We start from the raw sequence: 15,607 nt of genomic DNA on the forward strand, positions 1-15,607 counted from the left end.
AGAGACAGGCGCGCGTACACAGTCATCGAACGTGGTTATTCGTACGGAGGCGGACGTGTGATACAGCATAATCGAGGCCGTTTTTCGCGGGGGAAAAAGACAACGGCCGTACATCGCTGTCTTTGTTGTCTACTTGCCGTCATCGTCGTCGCTGTCGTCGATGAGATCGTCAATGAGGTTTTGCCGACGCTGGAGCGTGTTTCGTGCTGTATTAAAAGATATACGAACGATTACATGGAAACAGTCGGTACAGCGTGTCCTAAGAAACGGGAGGATCAGAGACGTTCGTGAGTAAATAGAACGTAAAGGGGTACGTACCCTGCGGGACTCGTGTGTATAGTCTCGCGGCTGACGATCGAAGTACGCGAGAACCCGAGTGTATTCCGAGAGTTCCTTCGGAGATCGGTGCATACGTGCGTGTACGAAAACTAAGAGGTGGGGAGACCGTCTATACTTCGCGGACATCCGGCGGGGAATCCGCACGCATTCGTACGAAGCTCTCTCGGAGAGCGAGGGAAAAAAGGAGGAAGGATCTGGCGCCGAGGGAAACACGGTGATCTCGAAAGGAGAAAGGAGGTTCTTCGCGTTTCGATTGCTGTATCTTGTACGTTCTCCTCTTTGTCGAGCCGTAAAGTTGGAGCACAAGTTGCGCTGCACGCGTATTATTGTCATCGTTTCCTTCATCGGCCCGTATCGTTGATCCTCGTGCGTGCGTACCCGCACGCAACGGTTGAAATTTTCGGTACAAATAATAAGGGTGGTGGAAGGACGTGACGAGGAAAAGAGAGGGCGAGAGAGGGGAACGGGCACAGAAGAGAGAAGTCCGAAACACGCCGAGCAGTGCTGCTCCCTATTGGCGACGTCGAGTCGCGCTCCCCACCCGGGACAGTCGAACGAGGTCCGAAGGCGAGTTCTCGGCGTGTAACTACGGTGATTTTCCCTTACGAGAGTGTACGCACGAGACCTCGTAGCTCTGCACCACGTCTTGTACCGCGTAAACTTCATCACCGTGCGTTCGATATCGTAGTAATTATTGTTGAAAAAACTTCGTCCTTGAAGCGTGAAGAATACCTTTCGAGGAAATCGAAAAACAGCCAAGCACAGAAAGAGACAGAACGAGAGTGAGAGAAAGGAACTGGCAGTGAGTCTGCTTTATATACGCGTGGTATCGTCGACGATCTTCCTCGCCAATAAACTGTGTGTGCGCCGATCGTGAACGCGTCCCACGCGTGTGTCGCGTATCACCGCCGCCGGTGAAACCGAGAGAATTCGAACGAGGCAGAGGGTAAAATAGGATTTCTCGCGTGGTCGGTCCTCTCCCGTGGCACGCGCGGAGAGGGGTGCATCGAGGAGCGAGAGAAGGAGAAGGAAAGTAAGCGAGACACCGATAGACGAAGATAGAAGAGGAAGGAGAGGGAGTGAGATAGAGACTCTTGAGGGGGAGTGACGGAGACGGGTATAGTGCACGGAGGCGCTGGTGCTGCGCCCCAATGGCCGTTCCTCGAAGCTCAGTTATCACAATGGCTTCCGTGAAAGACACAGCGACTTTCTTCGTGGAGGGCACTGCGAGTCAGTTCGAACACGTACTGAAGCTTTATCCGCAGGCCCTCAGACTCAAGGCCGATCGCAAAACGAAAAAACCCGAGGAGCTAATCAAGTTGGACAACTGGTAAGTTCAGAAATACCGTCCTGTATACCGTCGACATATTACGCCCGATACACGGGTCCTCCTTTTCAACGAGGGGCTTCCACCACGGGCACCACACGGGACAATGAACCCGTGGCGCGCCAGTTGCCATCACGTACCACCGCATGCTGTATGTGTACCCCTATGGCCCCCTCGCGAGACTAGCTACGATTCCAGATAGTATATTTACCCTCTCCTATTGCCGTGATCGACGACGGTCATGAAGAGCGGCCGCTTCGAAATACGTGGCTACCTCGTTTAAAGTATCCGCATAAAACTCGCGTCACGTGGTGACTCGATTAACTCTTGTCTTTCTTGACTCGTCCCTAATCTTCTACTTTTCTTTATCGTCTCTTTTCAATTTTATTTACAATTTTATATCGTTTTTTAACACGATCGTATCGACCGAAGAATTTCCGTGGGAATTTTATGCCACCTCATCGAGACGGAAGTCTCGACGTTGCCGTTACGTACCGCGTACTATAGTGTCGTTTCTAGCGAACTCTTTCATACACTGTCTGCAAATATTGTCGATAGAACTTTGAGATTTACGTAAAGACGGTAACGGGTCGTCTTGGCGGATTTTTCTGACATCTCGGTCGATAGCAAAGCGGATTTTCGAGCGACCGTCGCGCTGGCAACGATGCCAGTGAAAGAGGCGACTCGCCGGCGTCGCTTTCACGGCTCACACAACTACCTCGACTCGTTTGGATACGATTAACGAACCTTTCTCCACTCTTATTTTTACAATTCTTTTTCAACGACGAACGATCCTCGTTATACCTGTTTCGTCGCGAAAAAAAAAAAAAATGAGAAATCACGATTCCATACGTTTGAAAACTTGGTGAAAAAATTAGGGAACCGCCATCGACGAGCTTTCGTCCGACGGAACAGTATCTCAGCGATCGCAACGAAATTTTCCGTATTATTTCACATTACGTTTACCGTCTCGTATTCACTGGTATCGAGAACGAAAGTACTCTCCATCCGCCATGACAATGCATGCATTATTATGTTTCGCTTAGTGATTGTAATCGTTACACGTTCGTGATATATACTTGATATATTGAAATTAACTATTTTCTCTAGCTTCGACAAACGAGCTTTTAATCGAAAGATTAATATTACGCTCGACTAAGTTTCTAAAAATGGCGCGTACGAAGTGAAATTGAAAAATTGTTCCGCGTGATATTTTTCAAAAATTCAATTCGATTTAAATGAATACAAGGTAAAAGAGTTAATTAGATTTGGCACCTTGGACAATCGTTATTTTTTCGTCGCGATCACCTTCGAATTTAAAAAGACCGTGTTACGGGAGCCGCGGCGCCGCCGGATAAAACGCGTTTATGGAGTCGCGGTGGATTTTGAAACGCGAAACAATAAATACGATTTATCTATCAAGCGGGTTACGATTTTCCGACTAACGGCGAGACTGAAGCCTGGTAAATTCCACGACAAGCCGAAAATTCGAGCGAATGCTTGAATCGGGGATAGTTCCCGTGACGAGCGTTCACAACAATGTTTCCACGGCGCAAGCTTCAATCCACTGGCGTCACGTTTGCCTTAATTAATTAAAGGCAGGTTCGAGTCTCGTTAAATTCCACGTTAAGCCTTTTTAGTCTCTCCGACGACGCCCGGAATCGGACAATAATAATGGAATCTTTTTCCCTTCCTGATCGCCTTTTAACCGTTTAATTATTCATTCTTCGTTAGACGGAGGCAAAGCCTTCTCTCTGCTTTATTTTCGCAGACTCAGTCGATCAGACTCCTCCTCTTCATCCTTTGCAACGTATCCGTTGACTTTTCAATAACTTTCCGATCGATCGGTTATTTAGTTTATTGTGCATTCACCGTAATCGAACGAACGATTGCGATAACCGTAATTATCGCGGTGGAATGCTTTCAGAGAACGTACATTCGTCTCTTTATCAAGGATCGGAACAAGGATTTTATCGAGACCTCGAACAACACGAAGGATTTTTGTACGGAAGATACAAGCAAGGTACTCGATCGAACGCGCAACATTCGCCGGGATACTTTTTTAAATTCTGCCTCGTTACGATTTCGGTGAATTTGCATATTTTTTTTTTTCATCGGATTTTATATCGTACGATGTTGCAGAGTGATTTTCTTTGCCCGTCGGAGGTGGAAAGAACCGTTATTTTCGTTCCCAGCGATCCTTGTTTACGTCAAGGCCACTTTTCCACGGCGTCAACTGCCGCCATGTCATCGATATCTGCTTTGTGCAATGTTGTTGCAGAACTGTTCTGCTACTATTTCTTAATCTTCCAAATTTTTTTTGTACCCGATACTCACGATTTACAACAGTCGATATTAAATCTAAAGAAATTTGATCTTATTATTTGTATCCTTGTTTTCACACTTTTTTTAAATACTACCGCTAAAATGTAGTATACAAAATCAGCGCATTTTCTTTGAAGAGGCGCCATATTGGAAATTGTCTATTCATATTATTCATTGTGATTAGAAGAGGTTTATTAGTTTTTCTTAATTTTAAAAAATCACTTTCTTTGAAGAGACGCCATATTGGAAATTGTCTATTCATATTATTCATTGTAATTAGAAGAGGTTTATTAGTTTTTCTTAATTTTAAAAAATTACTTTCTTTGAAGAGGCGCCATATTGGAAATTGTTTACTCATTTTATTCATTGTAATTAGAAGAGGTTTATTAGTTTTTCTTAATTTTAAAAAATCACTTTCTTTGAAGAGACGCCATATTGAAAATTGTCTATTCATATTATTCATTGTGATTAGAAGAGTTTTATTAGTTTTTCTTAATTTTAAAAAATCACATTCAAAACGGGCGGTTACAGTAGAATATCCCGTCTGTGGTCTACTTTCTGCTTGCAATATTTAAAATTTGGCGATTATAGAATAGTTTTTATGTGAAATAGTATTTCAGTGTACGAATTGTAGAATTTCGGTATTCGATGCTCGACTATCCTCGATACAATGCTGTGCAATTACGGTTCGTGACTGGCCCACGAATTTTTTTAGGTGTTTCTGCGTGTGTCCCACGGTCGTTTCTCTTTCGATCGTTTATTTTTCTGATGCTGTAATGCACGGTTGTGTAACACCATGTGTTTCGTAGTGGCGGATGGTGGCCTTACCTCGGTGGCCGTTTTTCCTGTTGCAACGAACTACACAAACTTCCAATATATCAACAACTCTCTTAAGAAACTAGACTCGTATGCGTTTCGAACACTCTTTGCCTTTCGTTTGCAAATCAAATAACGGTTTGAATCGTTTGAGCTTTGAGTGTGTGTGTGTGTTGTGGTAAGTGAAAATGTGATGGGACTAATATTTTATCCAAGACGATATTAATAAATTGCTCTGTCTTTAATAATAAATTCTTCCTATCTAATCTTCAACTATCTCCAAGTATTTTATTTATTTATTTTTTTTACGCGTGCTTTCGAGAAATAAATTCTTAGGCGAAAGTTTCAATCGCTTAATGTCAATCATGTAAATTTAATAGCGTGTCGTTTGAATTCCAGTGCCCTTGACTCTGTTTTTTATTCTTCCGTTTATTGTTTTTATTGAAACACTCCTTCCCTGTACGCCAACGTTTCTACAAAATAGTACACAATATTTACAATATAAAATAACGGTAAGTGGAAAGGAATTAATGATACAATTTCGCGCTGTTTGTTATATTTTAAAAAAAGCATAAATACTTTCCGCATCAGGAATATTTTATGAATCCAGGCTTCGTGCAATTACACCTTTTTATCGTGGACGCGAAATAGAAAGGCCACCCCACTGGTTCATATTTAATAAGAAATTATGATTCATCGAATATGTATTTATACAAAATATCACACCTGTGTCGAGCGTCCGTGCAAATATAATACACAATCGTACGGAAATTTATTATTAATTTTTCCCACCTCCCGATATATTTGCCCAATAAAGACAATTAAAATATCGTATAGTATTTTGTGGAAACGTTATTGGTCGCATAGTTCCGTAAATAATTTGATGCTCCTATGAATTTGGTATTAGAATATTTTATGAAATTCCAGCGATATACAAATAAGCACAAAATTATTTGATGGATGTTATCGATAGCTGGGACCTCGTAGAATATTCTAATATCAAAATTATTAGAGTATTAAATTATTTAGTAACAGTATGACCGATGAACGTGCGTCGTGGATGTTCCACGACATTAAATCAATTACTAAACAATTTATCAAAAATTTGTTCAGACTATCTTAGAGCATAAAAATAGCAGAAAATTTCGGTACATTTGCATTTTTGTAGGGGGCTTATAGTTCCAAAATTTCAACTAACATAGTTCAATTTTTATTAAATTTCCCAAATATGGAACATTCGGCGATTAAAATTTTTTCACCATTTAAAAGTTTATTTCTCGAAACCGGAAGAGGTATGCTTCTTGCTTTTAAGGTCCATTATTAAAAAATAATGAACAACTCTGAGTACAATTCGCTGGCTTCCTCCTATAAGAAAGAACCAGTGTCTCACGATGAGGAATAAATGATTCTTGTCGATCTAACAGATAAACCGATTGTAATTGTTCGTGTAAACGATTCTGCTTTGCGACGTTTGATGTATGCGTTTAGATCCCGTATTATTCATCGCTACGAGTGAAAAATTACGTGTGAAAAATTTTATATATATTTTTCATCAATGATAAATTAAGGGAACGCGCGAAATTATCTTTTCGTTTTTTCGATTATTCGAACAGATTTTATTTTATTGTGTTATGGGAAACGCTCGAACACTTGTCTCGTCTCGTCTCATCTCGAATTCGCTTCGCTTGAGCATTCGACCTTGAACGAAGAATTTCTTCGTAACCCGACCCGAAGAAATCGTGCTGGACCGATTAAAACACGATTCCCATGCTATTCACGCTAAATGGTGCACGGCTTCGGGTTCGTGGAAACATTTTTGCTGATTCACGGGTCCGTTAAAGCGATGAAAACATTCGGGTCAAACGGCTGGCAATCGAATATCGACTTTCGTCGACACGGTCATCGTTCGTCGTTCTTCGCCCATCGAGATCGCGATAAATCTGCCACGGTTTCGCCGTCTTCTCAACGTTTCCGCATCCGCGATGACTTTCAAGTCCATTTTCCGCGTAACGCGTCGACCGCCATATTAGGTTTCCCTGTCTAGGGATATCCTTGACATTTTTTATTCAATCGTGCCGCGTGTTCGTATTTACGTAAAAAATATAACGTATCCAATGGACGAATTTAATGATCTTATAGTTCGTGCTTTGTTTGCTCATGCAAACGGACGGTAAAAAAAAAAATCCTCGTTGGTCGCGTACATCTGACGTTGGTCTTTTGCGCGAATCGGTGCGTCACACACACGCGACATCTGGTGGAAAATCTGTCAAGAGTGAGTGAATATAGTTCTCTAGTAAAAAGGACGTACGTTACGAATGTTCGAAATTCATTTTATTGCCATCAGTACGATGTAAAGAACAGGTTGAGAACTTTCAAGTTATATCTGGATTTTTAAACTGTCGAAATCCAAGTAAATGATAATTTGTATAATCAATTCGCTTATTTTCGTTAGTGTAATTAAAGAGAAAGTAATGTGTTAAGGTTCTTTGATTGTAAGCTGTTTCAAACCATCTCACACTATACGTATTGTGCTCTGAGTTGTGATGTAATGCATATTACGGAAACGAGACACTATATTTACGTACGTCTATATATAGCCGTATTTGTATATATTTATACACACGTAGATTATTGATCATCTAAAAATTATCGGCACCGCTTAACGCACCAATTCATCCGTATGCGTGACTCGATAATCTACTGACGTCAAGATGTACATAGTATTTAAATAGAAACATCAGCGTTATTCTAATAAGCCAAATATTCGAATACTTTCTTATCTGAATATTAGTCTCCTAATAATCTAATAATTGTATCCGTCTGCTGAAATATACAGACAATAATATTCGAATAGCCCCACGCGTAAAAGTCACTCCGTCGCTAGTTAGTCGGGCATATTTTCGAGTCGTCGTTGAGCAACACGGTCGTGTTTCAAAACGCGATGAAAACAGTTCGGGAACATCACTTTTTTTGCGCGACGAGAGTTTAGTTCTAGTTTACTTATAATTCACGAGTTATATCGTCGGTTTCAAAGGCGCTAGAAGAAGTAGAAAAGAAGCATAGGGGCGGGGGGGGGAAGGAGAAAATGGAGAACCGTCGTAAAAACGACGTGGAAAAATAAGCCTCGTAGAGCTCTCGCGAGACATAATCCTCTCGTGTCGAGGCGCGCGCTGCGATTGTGTCAAGGTTGCTTTTGCGTTGCGTGGCGCGAAGCAGCTCGCGAGCGCCTCTTAAAATGGTTGCGTGCGAGCAACCGTCCTGAAAAGGTTTCAACGTTGCTCAAAAGAAGGCGCGCTCAAAAGAAACACACCGTTGTGCCACTCGAACGATTGTTTTTGGACTTTCTATGGGACAATCGCGCTGAATAACGATGCGATTCGCGACCTTCTCGCCTCTTCGGTCCTTTCGCGTCGCGAAATCGCATAACAGAACGCACAGTGGACCAGAATCCACTTCTATCGTTACGAAAATAATTTATTCGTCTCGGTAGTAGACTTCATGGAATATTATACACGCTATCGTGATGATAAACGAGCAAAAGCAAATATTTATATCATGATAAACTACCAAACATTTCGGAATGTCTGTAAAATTAATGAAACGATGGAAATGTATGGAGAATAAATAAAATTAAATCAAAATAAATTTGCAAAGTAATATACATATATTAAAGAAAACAGTGTAGGATATTATAATTTTATGGTATAGCATTTATAGGATTTTCAAATTTTTATAAATTGTCACTTTGTATATTCATCAATTTCGACGATACATTATTTATAACCCAATATTATTTAACACGCTCTTTCATTTATAAATAGAACGTGCTCTGTAAATAATTAGTGCAAAACAAAAAATTGATAACGCCGATTTGCCGGTAACGCGTCGTTCCGAAGGCAAGAATGAGTGGTCGTAAATCAGAGAACACGTGTCCAAGCGTCACATTATGTGAATGAAATACAAACTAGTCGCAACTAAGTTTAGCTCTTCGGCCAAACAGCTGATCCGAACGTCCTTCGAAAGTACCTACAACAAAACCACGCGAGTCTGCATCTTTCTCTCTCTCTTTCTCTCTTGTGGCTCGTTTCTGTTCACGGATCCAGTTTTCGTTCCATGAAACAGAGAACTTGTCCCATGTCGATGACCCGAATAATGGGGGACAAAGAGGGAGGAGGGGGGGAGAAAAAAAGGAAACGTTACCCGATCCGAGTCGTTTCGAGTAAACGAAATCGGGGTTCTTAAAACAAACGTACTTCAGTCGAAACGAATTCTCGAATTTACTCTTCGATGCGACACGGCTCTTTAACACTTTAACTGCCGCGTCACCCATATATGGGTGACAGGATTCCCCATTATGATACTAGAAAAATGAATTCTCAAGTTAAGACGTTGAGGGAAATAAATTTGAATAGAGTTTGTGAATTTTAATGAGGTTACGAAAATAAGTACCGAAACAAATTTTAGGTTATGTAGTCTACAATGGTCTAAAATCAAAATTTTACTTTTACAGAATATTATTCGGTTTTGTTTTGGCAGTGAACGTGTTAAATTTACCAACTGCAAAGTAGGGTTAGGATCTCTTGTCGTGTAATCGAAAACTTCAGAAGTGCGAATATAAGTGACAAATCGTTAAAATAATTTATTAAAATATTCATCGAGTACTATTTGAATACTAGTGTTCTGAATTTTATGTTAGAGATATTTCCTTTTAGACATTCCCTGATTTCTGATTTCAAAACGCGACTACTGAACGGAATAATTTATAAACAATTAAAATCATGTTTCGCTTACAAAAGTAGCAATTTAATTTGATGATACGGACCATTTGTTATTATTTAATTTGTCGACTTCGCTCAATAAATCGACCAGTGAAACGCAATACACAAAATTTAACGAAACGATGTTTATTTGCTTATTTTGTTTGATATCCCGTAATTATTTCTTGTTTGAAATTTTCATTACAAAACACTGGTGTTTTTCGATTAATATTACGTCCAGTTATCGATTTCTGTATTAAAATAATTTCAGCAAAGCAAGTAGTGGATGGATTCCATGTTTGATGAAGTTTGAGGCCTAACATAAATCATACATCTTCGAATTTAGTAGTTATTTCTCACTAATAAATTAATAGAATTAATGATGAATTACAAAATGGAGATTTAGGGTGGATGACATGTTTGATGAAGTTTGAGGTCTAACATAAATGATACATCTTTGAATTTAGCAGTTATTTCTCACTAATAAATTAATAGAATTAATGATGAATTACAAAATGGAGATTTAGGGTGGATGACATGTTTGATGAAGTTTGAGAAGGTCTAACATAAATGATACATCTTCGAATTTAGCGGTTATTTCTCACTAATAAATTAATAGAATTAATGGTGAATTAAAAAATGGAGATTTAGGGTGGATGACATGTTTGATGAAGTTTGAGGTCTAACATAAATGATACAGCTTCGTATTTAGTAGTTATTTCCCAGTAATTAATTCAGGATTGACGAATGAGAGAAATGATTAATAAGGGTGGATAGCATGTTCGACAAGGTTTGAAACGTACAAATGTAGAGATAACATTCTCAATTTGGCAGTTACTTTTCCCTAATAAATTAATAGAATTGACGATTAGAAAATGGAGATTTAGGGTGGATGACATGTTTGATAGGGTGTGGAAAGTCCAACATCGGAGAACACGTCCCCGATTTGGCTCGTGTTCCCAGCGTTGTGTCGGGGCGTCCCGCATGATTGTCAGTAGGTGGAAAACCACTTCTTGCGGCTGCATTTTTAATCGGTATTCTGTTTCCTGCACTCTGCTCTACCGCGGTTGCGTCATCGATCCGAGTAGCCGTGATCTTGCGCACCCTGCGCATACACGATCCCGTCGCTGACCGTCCGACAACTTTTTCTGCTCGCAGGTATCAGAATGAGCTTCCAAAGAAGATCAAGTCACGCGGCAAGGACGCGCATCTCATCCACGAGGAGCTGGTGCAAACGATGAAATGGAAGCAAACAGTGAGTGAATCGAACTGCGCTCTCTTATTTTTACATTCACTCTGACCACGGGTAAATATAAATCCTTCAAGGGAATTGCTTCACGAGATCTTTCTCTTCGCTATTATTTAGATATCATAAATTACGTTAATCCTCGCGGTTTAACGATCTTTGAAACGGACTGTGAAATCACCAAATCCGTTTTTTTTAAATACCTTCAGATTAAAATATTTCAAATTTAACTTACCTTTGACTGTAATTACTTTGTGTAATATAACGCGAAACTGCATAGATAGTAACTTTCCTAATAAATTGCAAACTCGAAAGAAATCAATTTCGCAGAACTAGATTAAAAATGGCGACCAAATTTCATGCCTGGGGCACGGCAGTCGATGTTTTGATGCGATAATTTTTGCTTTTTTTTTGCAATTCGAAATATTTATCAAGCACGGAAGTTACTTCATAAGTAGGCGATCCTGGGATTGTTTTTTATTTATCGCGATAACCAGGCAGTTTCGTTTAACCGTGTTTGTTCTGCTTTGTTATTTGTAGCGTGGAAAGTTTTACCCCCAGCTGAACTACTTGGTAAAAGTGAACACACCCCGTGCAGTAATGGCGGAGACGAAAAAGGCGTTCAAAAAGCTTCCAAATCTTGAACAAGCGATCACTGCCCTCTCGAATTTGAAAGGAGTAGGCACCACGATGGCATCGGCCCTATTGGCAGCAGCGTCGCCGGAGAATGCGCCTTTTATGGCGGACGAATGCCTGATGGCAATACCGGGAATCGAGGGCATCGATTATACCATCAAGGAGTACCTCAACTTTGTCCAGCACATTCAAAATACTGTCGAGAGGCTGAACAAACAAAGTGAGTGCCTCTGTCGATTCGTCAATTACAGTCAGAAGATCAATTTCCAAACAAGATTCCATGCGTTTTATTCTTGAAATAAAGAAAGAGCTCGTAACACTTTGCCACGACGCTTCGAAACACACCGTGTTGCCCCGATCGCCTAACGCGAGGTTAAAGGAAAGCTTAAAAGATATTTTCCTTTTATTGTTATAGCAAATAACTAGTCTCGAAGTTCGACAAAGTTACAATAAATAACAAAGAAATCAGTGGGCACAGCTTATTACTGGTATCCAAAGGATTAATGTTAAAGTTACGGTTTCTCTTTTCTCCACTGCAGTGTGACTTGATTGACCACGAAAAAGCATAGCTGGATCGGTGAGGCATTAAATTGATCCTACGATCTTTTTGTCACGGGTTCAAAACTAGCTGTTTATATAGTCAGGGATGTATACGAAAAGAACATTGTACGTTTAAAAAATGTCTTTAGTTGGATTCGTGCCTGAGATAAAAAAAAGATCATCGGCGCTTTATCGACCCAGTTACGCTCACCCGTAAACTATTAACCGTCTGCTCCCAAAACTGGATACCATTAGCTTCAATATTTCAAGCCCTATCATTGTGTAAAAGCTCGTCAAAGAGTCAACGTTACGCTTTCGAACCTCTCCTTGCGTCAGCATTATTAGGGAAACTTCGTCGCGTCGGTGATATATTTATAAAGATTCACTGGGTTCCTATAATTCCTAATATTTTTATGCAAACGAAAATTGTGAATACTCTCGAAACATAGAGCCAACTTAAATTTTTTCAAATGCTCATGCAGGAATACTCCCTTAAGCCTTTGACTACGAAAAGCACCCATCATTGATCAGTTGACTGTGCGTGCCAAACGCCTACGGGCGTTGAACGTAGTCGAAGGGTTAAACGACCGAAATGATAAACGGTGTCTAAACGGTGTCTAAACGGTAGTCGTTCGATCGGTTCGTTTCAGCGTCGAACGGCAAGACATGGAGCCCCCACAGGGTGGAACTGGCGCTGTGGACCCACTACGTGGCGTCCGAGATGAAGCCGGAGCTACTGGACGGGATCCCGGGCTCGACGGAGAACGGTAACTCTCATCCGCCCAGCAACGGCGAGGCGACGGAACCGTCGGACGACAGCAATCAAGAAGTGGCGGTGAACGGAAAGGAGCCGGGCAGTATTGATCCGGCGGCCATCGACGAGAACAGCACCACCACGTCCTTCACCGAGGACTCCATGGACAAACCGGCCACGCCGATCACGGTCGCCGTGGCCAGCGAAGACACAAACGACTCCCTCGCCACGAACGAGAACGACGACAGCAACAACACGCCGCGACCAACCGACAGCGAGGACACCGAGGACTCGCAAGACGCGCAGGAGCCGCCCACCAAGAAGAGCAAGAAGTGACCCACCACCACCCAGGGAGTCACGAATACGAGCAACAACGTCACCGCCCTCGTGTCGGCCGCCAATCTAACGCTGATCGCGGCGAGGCGCTTCTAAAAACCGCCAGGGTCACCGATCAGGGTCGCGGATAGTAGACCTTGCGTAGCTACCATCGGCACCATCACGATCGTTTTTCATTATTCTCCCTTCGCTGCAGCTCTCTTTCTCTCTCTATGTCTCTTCTCTCCCTTGGTACTCTCTCACTTTGATCTCTACGTTTTATCAGCTAGTTGTCTCTCCTGAAGCTTCTGCTCGTCATTCTGTTTCCTTGTATCCCTTGTTTCCGTCGCATTTCCTCTTCCTCCGTTCTCTTTCTCGTAGGGTCACACCTCCTCTCCTACCCCACCACCCGGAGACTTCGTGCAACAGTAGCATATTCACCACGCGCACACGATGGGCTGTGTTACGCGAGCACCTTGCTGGTTTTTAGATTCATCGGGGCTGGATCGCGGAGGCAGAACGAAGCTGCGGAAGCTCACGGTTTCGATGATCGCGCGCGCGAATGTCCGCCCCCTCCCCCCCTCTCTGTTCCTTCTTCGTGCCGTTATTTTCTCGTTTCTGTTGTGTTCCCCGTTCGCTCGGTGTTTTTTTTTCTTCTTTTCGACGAATTCAGTTTCGAGACTGGACCGGTTCCTCTTGGGGTGTTCTTCCCCGGCGCAGCGTGACGATTCTTGCCGGGAATCGAACTAGTGTTTCAAACCACGGGTACACCAAGCATTCGGTAGGCGAATTCTTTTCCCTTTTATTCGTTTTTTCTTTTTTCATGTTTTTTTTTTTTTTTAAGGGCTTGACAGAGGGAAAACTCGACCCGCGGCGTAGCGCTTAGAAAGTAACACCGAATATATACTCTCGTATATTCTTTGTTCTTTTTTGTTTTTATGTTGTTTTTTTTTTCAATCTTTTTTTCTTGGTTCGCCCGAACGAGGCGATTCTCGATACTGCCTTTTTCAACGACCCCCCCCCCCCCCCCCCCCCCCCCCGGTTCCCCGTTTTCAGCTTTTTTCACACGGTAGCGTACGACTTGTAGCCCTTTATCGAATAGAATGATCATTCCTTTTTACCATGATTTGTACCGCGTGTTCAAGGCTGCCGACGATGTACGAGACACGTGAAACCGAACACGTTGACGCGCTTCTTCGAATATATATACATATGTATGTGTATACACGATACATGCATATGTATAAATATATATTTACGAGTGGTATGCAAAGTGAGAATGACACAGGACAAGGAAAGAACGTGTGGAAAAGAACGAACGAACGAACGTAAAATCGGGTGTGTGAGAGAGAGATCGAGTATCTGATTATGCGACCAGCAAGAGAAATAACGGGCGGTACACCGAACACACAATGATAATATTAATATTAATAATAATAATTATTATTATAATTATAATACAGAATCATTACCATAATTTATATACCTAAACGAAACTGCATGTCAGAGCGATGCATGAAGCAAAACCAAATACCTTGTAAGTAAAAGAAACTTTAGAAACAAATAAAAGTAACGCTTTTTTGAGTCCACCAAGAACGAGGAAACGAGTGGCAGTGGCGGGCGGCACCTAAACGAAAAAAAAAAAAAAATACAACGTACGAGGTACGTTTATCTCACCATCGCCGTGTCAGGGGTTTTCATGTACAGGGATGTAACTAGTATTTTTGCATTAATCAATGGCTATTGTATTAATCGTCGAGGAAATGCGAGGAACCTCGTTTCGAAGAAGTAGAAGACGACGACGACGTCGAAGAAGAAGAGACAAACTATACGAATACGGCAATATAGAGGTATAACGATGCAAACTGTTGATGTGATTGACAAAGAAGAAAAGAGAGGTTGAGGGAGAATGCGAGCGTGCAAGATTGCGTGTGTTTCTGAAAGAGAGCGAGAGAGAGAGAGAAAGAGAGAGAGCGCAAGAGATACGGAAAGAAAGAAGAAAAAAAAATAAACCACTATAGCTTGATCAAGAACGTTCATTCAAATTTTATAAATATACATATTATATAAAATATATATATTTGTAATTTAGAACACCGTGCGGCCAGGAGGCCGCTTTAGTACTGACCCTATTATTAAACGACACACACGCCGGCGAAACAGCCGTGCTCGTTTTATTGCACGAAAAAAAAAAAAAGAGAAACAAAGGTAACCGGAAGGAGAAGCTTCCGAAACGCGAACCGTTTCGAACGTTCCTTGTGTGCAGTGATGCCTGGCGAGAAGGACTACTGGGAATTTCTTCTCCGATTGGGAGTGGGGAGGGGAAAAATAGTACACAGTACCAACCGGCGACGCGAATGACGACCCCTCGTGAAAGCGAAAGGGGACTTGGGGGGGGGGGGGGCCTCCTAGTAAAAATCAATTCTCGAAAATATGTCTGCAAAACCGTTTGACAGAATTGGTAAAAATAACAGTTACCCGGTTAGATAATATTAACGATGACGTAAACGTTGATAGAAGGTTACGAGAAAAGCATCGAGGAATGAGTACAA

At 41.7% G+C, this 15,607-nt stretch overlaps 1 protein-coding gene across 1 annotated transcript; it reads left to right on the forward strand.

The window, feature by feature from the left end:
- The first annotated feature begins 194 nt into the window (after positions 1-194).
- On the forward strand, positions 195-15,036 carry Amun (protein amun). Its single transcript, XM_076768161.1, has 4 exons — positions 195-1,669; positions 10,723-10,819; positions 11,351-11,666; positions 12,637-15,036. The coding sequence occupies exons 1-4, from the start codon at positions 1,491-1,493 to the stop codon at positions 13,074-13,076; spliced, it is 1,032 nt and encodes a 343-aa protein (XP_076624276.1). The 5' UTR covers positions 195-1,490; the 3' UTR covers positions 13,077-15,036.
- Positions 15,037-15,607: the final 571 nt, after the last annotated feature.

The sequence above is a fragment of the Colletes latitarsis genome, chromosome 7, assembly GCF_051014445.1.
Source record: "Colletes latitarsis isolate SP2378_abdomen chromosome 7, iyColLati1, whole genome shotgun sequence".
NCBI classification, from domain to species: domain Eukaryota; kingdom Metazoa; phylum Arthropoda; class Insecta; order Hymenoptera; family Colletidae; genus Colletes; species Colletes latitarsis.

What these genes read in the sequence shown, in the direction of transcription:
- Amun (XM_076768161.1), top strand. Translation starts at nt 1,491, where the DNA reads ATGGCCGTTCCTCGAAGCTCAGTTATCACAATGGCTTCCGTGAAAGAC. An exon ending in CTAATCAAGTTGGACAACTG is followed by an intron (nt 1,670 to 10,722) that starts GTAAGTTCAGAA and finishes TTCTGCTCGCAG; the next exon opens with GTATCAGAATGAGCTTCCAA. An exon ending in CGATGAAATGGAAGCAAACA is followed by an intron (nt 10,820 to 11,350) that starts GTGAGTGAATCG and finishes TGTTATTTGTAG; the next exon opens with CGTGGAAAGTTTTACCCCCA.